This window comes from Pristiophorus japonicus, chromosome 7 (assembly GCF_044704955.1).
Source record: "Pristiophorus japonicus isolate sPriJap1 chromosome 7, sPriJap1.hap1, whole genome shotgun sequence".
NCBI classification, from domain to species: Eukaryota; Metazoa; Chordata; class Chondrichthyes; family Pristiophoridae; genus Pristiophorus; species Pristiophorus japonicus.
The window spans coordinates 48,863,860-48,880,621 of NC_091983.1; the positions used below are offsets into that span (position 1 = coordinate 48,863,860).

The following is a 16,762-nucleotide window of genomic DNA, read 5'->3' on the forward strand; positions in this document are numbered from 1 at the left end:
GTAATGGTCATCATGAAACTATTGGATTGCCGTAAAAACCCATTTGGTCCACAAAGTCCTTTAGGGAAGGAAATCTGCTGGCCGATATATGACTCCAGACCCACAGCGATGTAGTTGACTCTTACCTGCCCTCTGAAAGGTCCTAGCCAGCCATTCAGTTGTAACAGAAGATGGCTCACCACCACCTTCTCAAGGGCAAACAGGGATGGGCAATAAATGCTGGCCTTGCCAGTGACGCCCACATCCCATGAACGAATAAAAGAAAAATACACCAAATCTCATTCCTTCTCAAACACTGCTGTTGTTATTTGTCACTTATTTTATACAGACATCTAATTATCTCACCTCTTTTACTTTGCCTCAACCTCGTCATGCTCAAATTCAATAAATGCCATTAGTATGCCTTCCCTTATCTATCTGAAATCATTCTCTCTTTCTTTACTTTTTTGACAATTTTGCTCCCATCCTCTTCTCCTAAAGGTGCTGACTTAGATCAGGGTATGATTTCCTAGCTGTTAAACTTTCTTTATTTGTAAACTTAGACAATGAATGTTGGCAGGCTATTCAATTGTGGGGGACACCAATGCCAAACTCAATTCTGTTTTTACCTGCATTTAACACATACGCACTATCTCGCAGGAGTCACTGGGTAACAGTTAAGAGCGGGTACCCTCACTGATTTTCCCCTCTCTAGACCAGGGATGTTGAGCTCAATTGCAGCAGAAATTAGTTAAATTGCCTTTCTAACTGACCCATCAGGTAACCCCACCTTTCTAACGGACCCATCATTGCGGCCCTGCCTTTATAACCGACCCATCAGTTCAGCCCTGCCTTTATAACTGACCCATCAATACAGCCCCACCTTTATAACTGACCCATCATTGTGGCCCTGCCTTTCTTTGCTAATTAACTTTACCTTTTCCAGGTCCAAGTCAAACGCCTGGTTGTACATTTATCTACCAATTCAGCATGCTCCCTTTCAGAGGCTGAAACCATCATCATCATTATCATTGGCAGTCCCTCAGAATCGAGGAAGACTTGCTTCCACTCTTAAAATGAGTCCTTAGGTGGCTGAACAGTCCAATACGAGAGCCACAGTCCCTGTCACAGGTGGGACAGATAGTCGTTGAGGGTAAGGGTGGGTGGAACAGATTTGCCACACGCTCTTTCCGCTGCCTGCGCTTGATTTCTGCATGCTCTCGGCGATGAGACTCTGACATGAAACACTGGGGTGAAGACAGCTATTTTGGTAGTCATGGTCCATCTGAGCAATCCTGGTGTAGAATTATAGGTGGTAATCTTTGGATCTGGGTGGATGCGGTTGCATTTGGAAATCTACGAAATAGTGAATGTTACTGGGATGTGCTTGAATACTTTTAAGACAGTCACGTTAGCAGTGTCTGGAACATGATTTATGTCAGACCATTTGCTGATGATTGCAAGTCTGTGAAACCTCTCCCATTTCCAAAACATAAGCAAGCACAAATTCAGGACTAAACATAAGATATTAAAACAAAACTGTGCATCCCTACCCAGTGCAATCCACAAATGGGCATCATAATCTTTGCAATATAGGAACCATTGGCCCAGAAATTCCTGTTTCTTCTTCCCGCGGGCGTTCGACTAAAAGTAAGAGAAAAGATGCGCACTTACCTTTTGGTCGAATGCCCGCCCGAGATCCCAGACGCGAGGCCTCCTGTTCTTGCGCAACGGAGCGCGTTCACGTTGGGACGTCTGCAGGAGTCACATGGGTCTGGACACCCAATCACGGGTAAGTATTTTCTCATTCATAGTAATAGGAGTTTCGTAAATCTGAAACTCCTATTACTATGAATGAGAAACATCCCCAAACACACAAACACTACATGAAACATTTAAAAAAACATCTCACATAAATACACTAATAGAAATTAAAGTTGTTCGAAATGTTTTTTAAAAGAAAATATAATTGCCGATTTTTTAAAAAAAGTTTTAATTATGGTTAAAAATAAATGTAACGTATTGGGCAGGGTTTTTAAAAATATGTTTTTTTACTTTAATTTATTTATATTTTTGTATGTTTTTAAACTCTTGCGCCTGTAAAAGTAGGCTATGCGCCTACTTTTTGCGTCTTGCCTGTGCAAATGCCCTCGCTCCCGAGATATGGAGGATCTGTCAAGCCAGAATCTTGACAGATCGGAAAACACTGTTTTCAGCGCTTGCGCATTGTGTGCTGAAAACCGGCTTTTCCGACGCCTTCCCGAGTCTGTAGACACTCCGTACGAACCCGGGAGGCAGGAATTTCTGGGCCATTATGTTCCGTACAGCTGTTAATCATTCCAGTCTGTTCTTATCACTATAAACAGATATTTACACAGCTCGTTTTTTTTAAATAAATCAATTGACAAATCATTAATTGCTTTTGTTGCGAGTCTGATCCTTATATCCTCTATTCTGCTCTTTATATTCGTTACTCTTCTAATTTCGTGTCTTGCTTCGTTTATTAATTTTGTACTCATGACTTCTAGTTCTATCATCTTACTCAAGTTTGAAAACATGCTGCTCATCATTATTAAGACTTGATTTATACAGCTTCTCAATGTAAATTAATTTAGATGTCTGGGAGACAATTTTCCATCCCCTTTCTCCCCCCACCCCACTACTGGACAGGGACACCGCAACAAGACTTTTTACCATTAAAATGAGCTTTTGTCTTGTGTATTCCTTCACAATTAGTGTTGGTGTGCAAAGAACCAAAGGTCTTGGCAACAAATGGCTCTTTCTTATTATAATGTAAATTATTAGCATTTATTTCAACCTACTTCCATATGCGAATACCATAAGTGTTTGCTCCAATAATAGAATGCACAAAATGCACCACAACACACATCCAAATACACAAACAATCTAAAATGTACTGCTGCAAAATAGCCACTGTTCAATTAAACTAAACAAAACTTAAAAAGAAGTCAAATTTAGCTCATCAAGTTTGGATAAACTTGGTTTAGTTCAAATTATCTGGCCATTTACTCTTTTTAGTGTCATCAAATACGTAAAATTAAATTGATTTCCATTCAATTACAAGGATCCCTATGAGCTTGACTGTAAAACTGACTTAATTGCATTATTTAAGACTTACTGATTTTTTTCTCTGCTATTAAAAGTGTACAGTTTGACATTTGTAGCAGCTTTCAGCTTGCTTTGTTTTGGCCTTTAGTCAGCCCTGAAAGGTTACAGTATTGCAGTGTCTTATCCATCTCGGAGTATCCAGATAAATTAATGACTAAGGTGCCCTTATTGTAAGTGTTAGCTTGGCTCAATGGTAGCAGTCTTACCTCTGACTTCAGTGCATTACTGTGGGAGTGCTGCACTGTTGGAGGTGCTGTCTGTTGGATGAGATGCTAAACCAAGGCCCCATCTGCCTGTTCAGAAGATATAAAAGGTCCCATTACTCGAAAAGGAACAGGGGAATTCTCCTGATGCTTCAGGCAGCATTTATTTCTTAATCAATGCCATTAAAACATAGATTAGTTGGTCTTTTGTGGGACGTGTGCAAGCTGACTGCTGCACATAACAACTGTGACTGCACTTCAAAAATAATTTGTTGGCTGTGAGGCACTTCGGGATGTTTTGAGGGCATGAAAGAACTATAAAAATGCAACTTCTTCTTAATTTCGCATGTCCGAGAGTGAAATCTCTCGAAGTACTGGATTCTTCACATATCTTTCTGTTTACATTCAAGTACATCATTACTTTTGTATTAATTTTTGTTTGGATTTATTTTCGGCCTGAGTCTCCATGCTCATCATCTCTCCTGATTTTTTTGCTTTGTTTGTATGCTTCTTCTCACAGTTTCTTCCCGAGAAGCAAGATGCGCAGTCACTTCTGCCATTAATTCTTTCATGTGCGTATACAATGCCGTAAAGCCAATGCTGATCTTTAGGGTTTATTCTTACAGTTTAGGCTACGCAGATCCCGTGATGGCTTAGTGGGTAAATTAACCAAGCGTGGTGGCACTGAGTTATGTAAACTTTAAAGTGCCATGTTTGTTCCCCGGTCGGTGCTGATTTAGCTGATCATAGTGGGGTTAATTGTAGTATTAAACAGCGGGCCTAAGCAGCCTTTGACTAGGAAGGGTGACACAGGGTGGGAAGGAAATCAGCCAGGGTTTCTGCGCCCAATTGCTATCCATTGACCCCAGGAATGAGTGTGTATGGACACCGGTGAGTATTAGATTAGACTACCCAAGATGACTGGAGACCAGCTCTGCTGCACGGACCTAGTGCGCACACATATCGCAGTGTGGGCTGGCCCGTGCTGCCCCTGGGCCCCGATCACATCCCTCCACAGTCTCTCGCCGCTCCTTCGCCCCGACCTCGCCGCTCCTGCTGTATCTGCCCACGCTCCAGTCACCGACCTGGACCTTAATGACATCACTCTTCGCTGCCGTCGCCCTCCTGCACCAGCTCGCGCTGGTCCCTGGTGTGGTACGCCTCCAAGACCTAGCTCTGCCAAGCCCGTGTGGTGGCTGGTGTGCAACGGCCACCACACATTAAAATAATCCACGCACAGGCATCTTCCACCCTTCAGGATGTAGTTCGGGTCCTTCATTCGAAACACCTGTGTCCTTTTTTGGTGTGGAAGCAAGTCATCCTCGTTTCGAGGGACCGCCTACGATGATGATGAGATTAGAACAAAAGCAAAATATTGCGGCCGCTGGAAAATCTGAAGTAAAAACAGAAGATACTGGAAATATGCAGCAGATCAGGCAGCACCTGTGGGGAGAGAAGTTAATGGCATGAACATTAATACTTTGGTAGATGGGGCGTGGGAGGGCTTGGAAGCGGTTGGGAAACCCAGGAGAATGGGTTTCCCGCAGGCCTTGCCAAATTTAACAGCAAGGCCTGATTTGCATTAGAAACGCCTGTTTCCCACCCGCAGCCAGCCAGTCTAAGTGATCGGGGCTGGTCTGCTTATATTTATGTGGCTTTCACCTGAGTTAGGGGGCGGCCCCTGTAGATGGATATTATATTAGTTTGTGATCATTAAAATGTTACTGATAACCTTTCCTACATTAAACAGTGATTACACTCCAAAAGTACTTCATTGGCTGTAAAGCGCTTTGAGACATCCGGTGGTCGTGAAAGGCGCTATATAAATCCAAGGCCCTGAACTTGGTGGAAACTAAATTCCACCCAAGTGCTGCCCACAGGACCGCTGAGATCCTGACGGTACTTTGGGCGGGAGTTTCGTGAAAAAGTCCTGGAAAGACCGCCCAGCGGCAATAAAACGACTTACGCCATGAATCTGGGCGGCAGCGGGCGGGAGCTCCCAATCTCGGCGTCAAATGCAATCCTCGGCAAAGTATCGCCAGGGATAGAGTCGGACCCAGGGAGAGGGGAAAATATAAAATTAAAAATTTCTAAAAATTAAAATAAACACTGGCAAACCTTCAGGGGACCCCATCCACCTGAATCGTTGGAAAAAATAAATAAATAAAAGACGTTTACTAACCTTTTTTTGCAGGTCTTTATACTCATCGTTGAGGTTCGACCTGCCTCCACACGGCAGTCCTTTCCCCAGCTGCAGCGGACTCCCGCCTGGCCCAAACTGGCAGCTCGGCAGGCGGGAGGACTCTTACGCGATTTGCATGCCAGCGGGCGTCAGCGCGTGGTCCCCAACGGTCTTCCCTCCCCGCCGGCGGGAAGCCTCCACCAAACTCCATTGGAGGGGAGACTGCCCAGAAAACCCGGCGGCAGCGGGCAGTGAGTCCACCAACTCAGGCTCCCAAGTCTTTCTTTCTTTCTAACATCACTAATGAAACTCTTTTAGATATATATCTAAGTAATCATTGGAGTTAATTAGACATTTTACAAGTGATTGTTGGTAATTGGTTCTGACATTGTGGGCCCAAGTTTCCACACGATAAAAAACGGGCACCCCTCCGAGCTGGGCGCCCGTTTTTAGCTCCTAAAACGGCGCCTAAAAAATAAATCGCGATTCTGGAGTGCCCTGCAGCTCCTTGTCTGCCTGGCGCGGCGCCCAAGGGGGCGGAGCCTACACTCGCGCCGATTTTGTAAGTGGGAGGGGGCGGGTACTATTTAAATTAGTTTTTTTCCTGCCGGCAACGCTGCGCGTGCGCGTTGGAGCGTTCGCGCATGCTCAGTGTGAAAAAACATTGGCACTCGGCCATTTTTGTAGTTCTTTGTAGCTGTTTAATTTTTGAACATTTTTTTAATAAAAGCACATTGCCATCAGCACATCAGCACTTGCAGCCTTCTCACTGTCTCCTTCCCCCCACCCCCCCGCGGGAAGAACGGGCGCCTCCTCCCCCCCCCCCGGCGGGAAGAACGGGCGCCTTCCCTCCCCCCGCGGGAAGAACGGGCGCCTCCTCCCCCCGCGGGAAAGAACGGGCGCCTCCTCCCCCCCCCCCCGCGGGAAGAACGGGCGCCTCCCCCCCCCCCCCCGCGGGAAGAACGGGCGCCTCCTCCCCGCCCCGCGGGAAGAACGGGCGCCTCCCCCCCCCCCCGCGGGAAAGAACGGGCGCCTCCTCCCCCCCCCCCGCGGGAAGAACGGGCGCCTCCTCCCCCCGCGGGAAAGAACGGGCGCCTCCTCCCCCCCCCCCCCGCGGGAAAAACGGGCGCCTCCTCCCCCCCCCCCCCGCGGGAAAAACGGGCGCCTCCTCCCCCCCCCCGCGGGAAGAACGGGCGCCTTCCCTCCCCCCGCGGGAAGAACGGGCGCCTCCTCCCCGCCCCGCGGGAAAGAACGGGCGCCTCCTCCCCCCCGTCGCGAAGAACGGGCGCCTTCCCTCCCCCCGCGGGAAGAACGGGCGCCTCCTCCCCCCCCCCCCGCGGGAAGAACGGGCGCCTCCTCCCCCCCCCCCGCGGGAAGAACGGGCGCCTCCTCCCCCCCCCCCCGCGGGAAAGAACGGGCGCCTCCTCCCCGCCCCGCGGGAAGAACGGGCGCCTCCCCCCCCCCGCGGGAAAGAACGGGCGCCTCCTCCCCCCCCCCCCCGCGGGAAGAACGGGCGCCTCCTCCCCCCCCCCCCGCGGGAAAGAACGGGCGCCTCCTCCCCGCCCCGCGGGAAAGAACGGGCGCCTCCTCCCCCCCGTCGCGAAGAACGGGCGCCTTCCCTCCCCCCGCGGGAAGAACGGGCGCCTCCTCCCCCCCCCCCCCGCGGGAAGAACGGGCGCCTCCCCCCCCCCCCGCGGGAAGAACGGGCGCCTCCTCCCCCCCCCCCCCGCGGGAAGAACGGGCGCCTCCTCCCCCCCCCCCCCGCGGGAAGAACGGGCGCCTCCCCCCCCCCCCACCCCGCGGGAAGAACGGGCGCCTCCTCCCCCCCCCCGCGGGAAGAACGGGCGCCTCCTCCCCCCCCCCCCGCGGGAAGAACGGGCGCCTCCTCCCCCCCCCGCGGGAAGAACGGGCGCCTCCTCCCCCCCCCCCCCCCGCGGGAAGAACGGGCGCCTCCCCCCCCCCCCCACCCCGCGGGAAGAACGGGCGCCTCCTCCCCCCCCCCCCCCCCGCGGGAAGAACGGGCGCCTCCTCCCCCCCCCCGCGGGAAGAACGGGCGCCTCCTCCCCCCCCCCCCGCGGGAAGAATGGGCGCCTCCTCCCCCCCCCGCGGGAAGAACGGGCGCCTCCTCCCCCCCCCCCCCCGCGGGAAGAACGGGCGCCTCCTCCCCCCCCCCGCGGGAAGAACGGGCGCCTCCTCCCCCCCCCGCGGGAAGAACGGGCGCCTCCTCCCCCCCCCGCCGCGGGAAGAACGGGCGCCTCCTCCCCCCCCCCCGCCGCGGGAAGAACGGGCGCCTCCCCCCCCCGCGGGAAGAACGGGCGCCTCCTCCCCCCCCCCGCGGGAAGAACGGGCGCCTGCTCCACCCCCCCACCCCGCGGGAAGAACGGGCGCCTCCCCCCCCCCGCGGGAAGAACGGGCGCCTCCTCCCCCCCCCCGCGGGAAGAACGGGCGCCTCCTCCCCCCCCCCCGCCGCGGGAAGAACGGGCGCCTCCTCCCACCCCCGCGGGAAAGAACGGGCGCCTCCTCCCCCCCCCGCGGGAAAGAACGGGCGCCTCCTCCTCCCCCCCACCCCGCGGGAAGAACGGGCGCCTCCCCCCGCCGCGGGAAGAATGGGCGTCTCCTCTCCCCCCCGCGGGAAAGAACGGGCGCCTCCCCCCCACCCCGTGGGAAAGAACGGGCGCCTCCCCCCCACCCCGTGGGAAAGAACGGGCGCCTCCTCCCCCCCCCGCGGGAAGAACGGGCGCCTCCTCCTCCCCCCCACCCCCCCGCGGGAAGAACGGGCGCCTCAGGCTGACTGCAGCATCCTCTGTGCCTGAAGCACTTTCACACAGGTAGGAAGATGGTTTATTTAATCTTTTCTTTGCTTATAAATGTTTATTCAGGTTGGATTTATTTGTATAATATTTGTATAAGTATAAATAAGGATTTATTGTAGAATTTAATGACTTCCCTTCCCCCCCCCCAACCTCGTTCTGGACGCCTAATTTGTAACCTGCGCCTGATTTTTTAATGTGTAGAACAGGTTTTTTCAGTTCTACAAAAATCTTCACTTGCTCCATTCTACTTTAGTTTGGAGTACATTTTCACTGTGGAAACTTTCAAATCAGGCGTCAGTGGCCGGACACGCCCCCTTTTGAAGAAAAAATTCTGTTCCAAAGTAGAACTGTTCTACCTGACTAGAACTGCAGAAAAAAAAAATGTGGAGAATTGCGATTTCTAAGATAGTCCGTTCTCCACCAGTTGCTCCTAAAAATCAGGCGCAAATCATGTGGAAACTTGGGCTCTGTATGTGTATTGACTTTTTTTTTAAGTTTGGTTGTAAATCATTTCAAATAACTACTCAGTTTGTTTAAGGTTATAGTACAAACCCTTATCCCATGGATAAGATATCTGATGAGATGATTAAAATTCCACTGTTTGATATTTCAGCATTTATTAAGTATAATTTTTCAAATAATGACAGATTTGGCATAAAAGGTTTATCCAATAAAAAATGGATGGTAAAACTCTATGCTTGCCTGTCCCTGTGATGATATAACTGCCTTGAGTGCTCGGCTGTGCTGCAGTATCCTTCATATTGTAATGAAAGGTTACAATTTTGAACTTTAGATTTGCCGAATAAAGTAGACCAAAAAAATCTTCTGGAAACGTTTTTATTTAGTGGCATCGGGAGTTGACTCTTTTACTATTTAAAATTAAATATTGCAACAATAAGTCCGTTGTGGCTCAGTGACAGCAATCTTGGCTCTGAATCTGAAGGTTGTAGGTTTCTACTCAAGTGACTTGAGTTCATAATTGAGGCCAGCACTTTTGTGCAATACTGATGAACTGCTGCTGTCAAAGTTGCCCTATCAGGTGGCTGTAAAAGATCCCACGGCATGACTTGAAGAAGAGCAGGGGATTTTCCCCAGTGTCCTGGGTTACATTTGTCCCTCAACCAACACCTTAAACAGATTATCTGGTCATTTACTTACTTGTTGTTTGCAACGGCCATCACACGTTAAAAAAAAATTCTACGCACAGGCATCTTCCACCCATGAGGATGTAGTTCGGGTTCTTCATTCGAAACACCTGTGAACTCATCCTTTCTTTTGGTGTGGAAGCAAGTCATCCTCGTCTCGAGGGACTGTCTATGAAGATGAGGGTTTGTGAGAGTTTTGTTGTGCGCAAATTGGCTGTCATGTTTCCTACATTACAGCAGTGATTGCACTTCAAACATAAGAACATAAGAACATAAGAATTAGGAACAGGAGTAGGCCATCTAACCCCTTGAGCCTGCTCCGCCATTCAATAAGATCATGGCTGATCTGGCCGTGGACTCAGCTCCACTTACCCGCCCGCTCCCCGTAACCCTTAATTCCCTTATTGGTTAAATTGGTTCAAGAAGTATTTTATTTGCTGTAAAGCATTTCAGAACGCTCTTGCTGTTTTTTTGAATAAAAAGAAAGAAAAATATTAATATAGTGATAAGTTTTGCAGTTCCATTGCAAAGATTATGGTCGAAACAATTATATTTCAGTTGCAGCATTTCTACTGGTAATAAGGCTTCATGAGAGGTGCTACCATTCATTTTAGACTGATTTGATGAATGCCTTAGAGATTTCTTTCCTTTTGCTTTAGGCCAAACACTTTTGAGGTTGTGGCGCTGGATGGAGTAAGCACTGGGATCTTTCAGTTCTACACTGTCCAAGAGAGTGCTGACTGGCTGCGGGCAATATCAACCAACATCAACGATTTGACCCTGCAAAATGTAGGTTTTCTAGCTGCAAATAGTGTATATTTTTAATTAAAAAGATGATGTGATTATATGACCTAGGGTATGAAAGATATTAAAGCTCTCTTACCTTCGTGCCTGGATGAACTATAATAAACTTGCCTTGAGGCTTTCCAGTTTTAACCTCTCATCTAATCCCTGAGCTATTATTAAAAAGAAAAGTTTTGGAGCTATGGGGCTGCAAATTCATCAACCTTCCACCGTGTTTTTCAGCGGTAATTTGTCATTTTGGCGGAAAACAGTCCGGCGTGAAATTCCTTGAGTCATCAGCTGGCGGTTTTGAACTACCGCTGGGGAGCAGGACCGCCAGTGTGCAAGACTGGAAAAAGCGCTTCCGTCCGAGCTTGGTCACAGCGGTGACCTGTAGATAGGGTAAAAAAAAACGCTAAGGAAAACCTGTCAGTGCAGCCCTTGGAAATGGCGGTAGGTATGAAAACCTGCAATAAAGTAAGTTAAAGTTTATTTTTTAATTCTTTTGCAGCAGTTCAATAGAAAAGGGTCTTGTGAATGTTACGCGATTTTTTTTTATTTTTTGTTTTTTGGAATAATATTTTTTGTGTTTTCCCCCCTCCCTAGGCCCAACTCTCAGCGGTAATCGGCCTCGGACTAAAGTTGTCGAGGATTGCAGTTTTCTCTGCGAATCCTCAAGCAACGTCGATTTTTCCTGCCGGGTGGATTTTTTCCCATTTTTTCATGAATTTTCCACCTCGAAATCAGAATTAAATCATAGTGTTTTTTTGGCGGCAAACCGATGATAGCGGTTTTTCATGAATTTCCAACCTATGGTGTTGATTTAGGCAGACTGGACTATACTGATCTAATGAATTTCTAGTTTGTATTTTTTCAAAAATCTATTTAGAAAATATCCCTGCCAGGACAAGTCAAAAGATTTGTTCTCTTCAAAAATAAGTTTGACCACTGAAAATTAGAGAAAAAATACAAAAAAAAATGAATTATGCAAGTTCAAAATAGTTTTTCACAAGCTTTTGGGGGAAGAAATTTGCAAATGTGATAAAACAAAAAGGAAAGATTTAATGCAACTTTCCCACTCTATTGTGAGACCTGGCCATTGCATTGTATCTTCCTTCTCTTTTTTACTTTCATTTATTATTTTCTTTTTTATCATAATTATTGTTTGTTCATTTAAAAAAAACATACAATTTTTAATGTTCCTTCTTGCTTTCCTTCCATTTCCCTTTTTATTATTTATTTTGTAATTTTTTGTTTGCTTTTCTGACTTAAAAAAATATATATTTTCTTCCATGGATGCAAATAAGTTCGCTTGTGTGGACAAGATAGTGGGCATATGGGAGATACCTAGTGACAGGCTGATATTAAGCCCTTGTTAAAAAAAAGCTTTGATGTAGATAGACAAAGCAATCATGAATTCCATTGTCAGATGGATCTGGTGCATCTGTTCGGTCTGGTGTGTCTGGTGGGTGTAGTCAGTCTGGTGTTCTTGTGTGTCTGATGGGTGTGGTCACTCTGGTGCATCTGGTGGGTATTAACAGTCTGGTTTGGACACAAGAGTTTCCAGCTTCCAGATCACTACTTATATACTTTTATTGCCTTCGATCCGTGTAGTTAATCTATGCATTTCTTGCTTCTCGACTTGACTATTCCAATGCCCAGTCTTGCTAAAAGTTACAGTTAATAATTAATAAAATGTAGAAGATGGAACTGAAAGCTAAACAGACCCCTCTTAAAATAATGGAGGTGCAACTTAACAGGAGAATATTGAGCATTACCATCGCTGATGGTAATTTCAAGCCTTACAAACTTTCCCAGGTTAATTCCCAAATTAAAAATAAATACAAACATTTGGAGAAATGAATTTAATTCTGTATTTTTTTCACCATACAGATGAAAATGGCCAATAAATGCTGTTCTCCAAATGATCAGGTAGGATATCCCTCTTTCTGAGCAAAAAATATAGGTCTAATAAAAACATTTCTATGTCAAATATATATGTGTTCTCCATTAGACTTATAGGAACAAAAAGGATGTCAATAGATACTAGCTGGCAACAAGAGCTCTGTGAGGATAAAATGTATTGCCTAACTGGGACTAAAAGATGGATAGCTGGAATTTGGAAATTTTTAGCAATCAAATTTAAAGCAATATGACTGCATTTTATACCCATTGTTTAATTATTGCATCGGTAATCAGCCCTGTTTGCAACCTTTGGCCTTTAGCCATCTTTGAGGCAGAGAAGTTGGGCGGTATTTTATCTTGCTGGTGCTGTTCGGTTATTGAGATATATCACAGCTACTCACTTGTAAGTATTAATTGAGTTAATTCATTAATTTTGCTTATATATTTGTAACTAATAGATGACTATTCCCTGTGCTTATTTCTTTTTTTATTAAACCATGCACTTTGATATATGAAATTTTAACTACACTAATCTCTAAGGCTGACCGAGTCTTTTCGCAACCTTGAATTGAACTTCCTACCTCATATCTGTTCTATCATTAAAATCACCCATTTTCACCTTCGTAATATCGCCCGTCTCCAACTTCATCTCAACTTATCTGCTGCCGAAACCCTCAACCATGCCTTTATCACCTCTAGACTTGACTATTCCAATGCACTCCTGGCTGGCCTCCCTAGTTCTACTGTCATTCAAAACTCTGCCGCCCGTGTGCTAACTTGCACCAAATCCCGCTCACCCATCGCCCCTTTGCTAGCTGATCTTCATTGGCTCCCAGTTAAGCAATGCCACAATTTAAAAATTCTCATCCTTGTTTTCAAATCCCTCCATGCTCTCGCCCCATCCTTATCTCTGTAATCTCCTGCAGCCCTATACCTCTGCGCTCCACCTATTCTGGCCTTTTGAACATCCAATTTTAATTGCTACACCATTGGCAGCCATGCCTTCAGCTGCCTAAGTCCTAAGCTCTGGAATTCCCTCCCTAAATCTCTCCGTCTCTCCATTTCTCTTTCCTCCTTTAAGACGCTCCTTAAAACCTACCTCTTCGACCAAGCTTTTGGTCATCTGCCCTAACATCTCCTTATATGGCTCGGTGTCATTTTTTTCTTTTATAGCACTCCTGTGGGGTGTTTTAATATAAGTTGTTCTTGTTGTTGTAGTATGGGTTCTCAAAAAGAATAGAGGAAAACTGTGTTGGTTCTAATGTAATATATAATATTGCTTTCTGAATTTAATCCGCACTGTTGCTTTTACTAGAAATTAACCAGAAATTTGGTTACTCCTAGACTTAAATAAAGGTAAAAAGGGCATTGCAGTTCAGAACTGTTCAAATGTATGACTGAAATAATTCTCCTCCTAATCCATACTAACAGGCTTTTATAGGTCTCTTATATTTATGACCTCTCATTTTTTATAGATACAAACATTCCCTTCCTATTGTCTCTAGCTTTCCAATGGAGCCCTTGATCTGACTGCTGGATACAAATTCTGAAATGAATCAATATCCATAGTAGATTAATTGTCAGACACAAAATATGGACTGGATCAATGCACTACCAGTAGATGCAATAGCCTGCCATTAAGTAAACCATCCAGTAAATACATTGGATGAAATAATAGTATTCAAAACTAAAAATGGTCTTTTCTATGTTGCTAGATAATCTAGTAAATTAGAAAGGTGATAATACCCAATGTCATATTTGTTTGCATAATGGCTTAAAGTAAAAAAGTTGCAAACAGTACTTATTATAACATAGAAATATTAGAGAACCAGTTTCATCAACTCGAATATCAGTTATCCATCAAGCTTTTTCTGAAGACTTACACCCTAATCATTTATTTTCTGTGTCTTTGCTTCAACCTCGATCACATCTTCCTATAGCCCATTTCCTGGAAGATCTCCCTGAGCTCTCTTTGCATGATTTATTCCTCATTTTTTCCCCTCCTCCTTTCCTGAAGATGTTGACTCCTGGTTCCATGCCTGTTCGGCATCTTTCAAAATGTCACCCACTGAGTGCTGGTAATTAACCTTGGGAGCATCACAACTAAGCCAGGTCAGTCACATACATGGACTTTCTAGCAGAGGTTATAGGATAGTGATCAAGAGCAGGAGCCCTAGCTGATTTTCCCTTCCTAGTCCAGGAGTGTTCTCAATTATTATAGTGTCCCACCTACTTTCCCATTTTGGACCACTAACTCAGCAGACAATGAGGATTGAATGTGGGACTTCCCTGCTTTCTTTGGCTCAACGGCATTCTGTCTTTATTGACTATATTATCAGGGGAGCTGCCTTTACTTGTTTAAGGGGCTGGGGGGAGCATGGTGCAAAATGATGCCGAGGCAATGGTACTATGGGATAGGTTAGTATCTTCACTGCCTGGGCAGTAATCTGGCAGAATGGATCTCCTCTATAGAACCTGCCTGATTTTCATTCCATTGAAATTAATGAAATCAGTTGAAGTCAATGGAATAAAGATCAGTCTGGTTCTATGAAAGACAGGCGATGCATCCAGACAAACTCCTGTCCAGGCAGTGAAAACAAAAATCTACCCCAATGTATAAACAGCTATTATAAATAGGAGAACCAGCATCTATTTTCTGTAGAAAGGCTTCGACTAACAATTGGATGCTAAGAATCTTCAAGACAATAAATGTATTAAAAACAATATTATCCCATATTTTATCATTTCAATTTTTTTTTAAATAACACATATTAAATTTTAAACATCATATATTTAATAGGTGTGATTTAAAAATAAATCTAAAGTAATTACAATTCTATTAGTCATTTGATAACATGATTTGGACTACAATTCACAGCTACACCTGTTTACGTTCAAAGTTGTTTGGGAGAAATAGATCCAAATTTTCCCATCCATTGCAGAATATTGTCGATAATCCAGGATGTGAGCAAATCTATTACCAGCCCCCCACTCCCCCATCCGCCGACACCCACAGCCAATTCTGCAGGTGTTAAATAAATTCAAATCAGTGTAATATAACGTGCCGTTTATTATTTGCTTATTGCAGAAATGGCTACAAGGAATACAATGTTCTTTCTCCCATTTAAAAAAAAATCTAATATATTTAAATAAAAGAAAAACTGAGCTCAATATCAGCGTTGGAAAATGTTTAACTCAGTTCTTGTGTAGAAGTTTTGTTTTTAAATGACAAAATTAGCCTCATAACAAAAAGTTACTTATTTATAGTCAGCGGAAATAAATATTCTTTTATAAATAGACATTTTTCATGTAGATGGCGAGGCAGTCATTGTAGTAGGAAATAACAACATGAAGCTACTAAGATGTAGTAGAGAAGAAGAATGAGAAATAGAAAGAATTGACACTGGAGGTAAAAACAAAGATATTAATAGAAAGTTGGTGTGTTGCTTCTTTTTAGCTCACCAAAAGCAGGCAATTAACTTGTCCAAGGCTAGCTGTCAAATAGAGCATTCAGCCTTGGCCTGCATGTCTTCTTATCATTAATACTGCAGTGTTACACTTATTTGCATGCAAGTTGGAGATAAAGGTAACAACTTCTTAAATTGCGGTACCCTTCAAACCATCTATCTTTACACTCAGATTATGAGATCAGTTTCACATAGTTTGTACACTGATGTTGTGGCCTATTTGAAGTCTGGCTTCCTTTTGCAGAATCCAAGGAGTAAAGGATGTTCATAATATATATGAAAATGTAGAAAAAGAAAAAGGCATTTAATCAAGCCTGTTCCTTCCACAGGCTCCATCCAATGTATGTAGTCTCATGAGAGAGGTGACAAAACATTGCCAAAATAAATCTGTGGATTTTTCCTTGGTTCTTAATATAATCTAGCAAAACTCCAAGCTCCAGTCAAATATTACCATTGGTATCATTCAATCTCAACCAGTTCCATTTCATAGATGAAGGGGCTGAATTTGTGGTCGGAGGCTCCCAGTGGGCAGATGCCCCTGACCAGCAAAAACTTACCTTCTGCCTTGGAATCCAGGGAGACATATGCTCCTGGGCATCTATGTGTAGGCCTGTGTAAAGGCCCACGTATCCCAGGGATGCATGTGGTTCGCAAGCGCCTCTGGGATCACGTGGGCTGGCCCAACCAATCAAAGAAGGGAATCCCCATTCATGCTTATGGGGATTCCGTGTGTATCGAATTCCCATATGCATGAATGAGGATCACATAAAAAATACATCTAGATATCAAATAAATTAAAAAATATATATTTAAAATGAATTAAAATAGCATTGAATTAAATATTTAAAACAATTTAATCTTTTGAAAAATAAATTTACATGTTTAATGGGGCTAAAAATAATCTTATCCTATTGCACAGGGTTTTTAATGTATAAATGAATGAAAAAATTTAAATTTTATGTTTTTTAAACTATTACGCTGGTAAAAGCAGGCCTTACTTTTATCAGGCATAAGAATGTCACGGGCATTCGCTGGGCAGAAGTTTCCTTTTCCCAGTGATGTGTGCGATCTGTCAAGATTCTTGACAGATCACAATTCCGGGTTTTAGCGCAAGCATAGTGCATACCTGGACCCGGAACTTGTGCGGCCTCTACAG

General features: G+C 45.1%; 1 protein-coding gene across 1 annotated transcript in view; it reads left to right on the forward strand.

The window, feature by feature from the left end:
* sntg2 (syntrophin, gamma 2) overlaps positions 1-16,762 on the forward strand; it is a 403,287-nt gene that overhangs the window by 266,679 nt on the left and 119,846 nt on the right. Inside the window, exons 10-11 of the mRNA XM_070884354.1 lie at positions 10,111-10,240; positions 12,128-12,166. Of these exons, the coding sequence (XP_070740455.1) occupies positions 10,111-10,240; positions 12,128-12,166 (169 nt within the window). The remainder of the gene's footprint in view (positions 1-10,110; positions 10,241-12,127; positions 12,167-16,762) is intronic.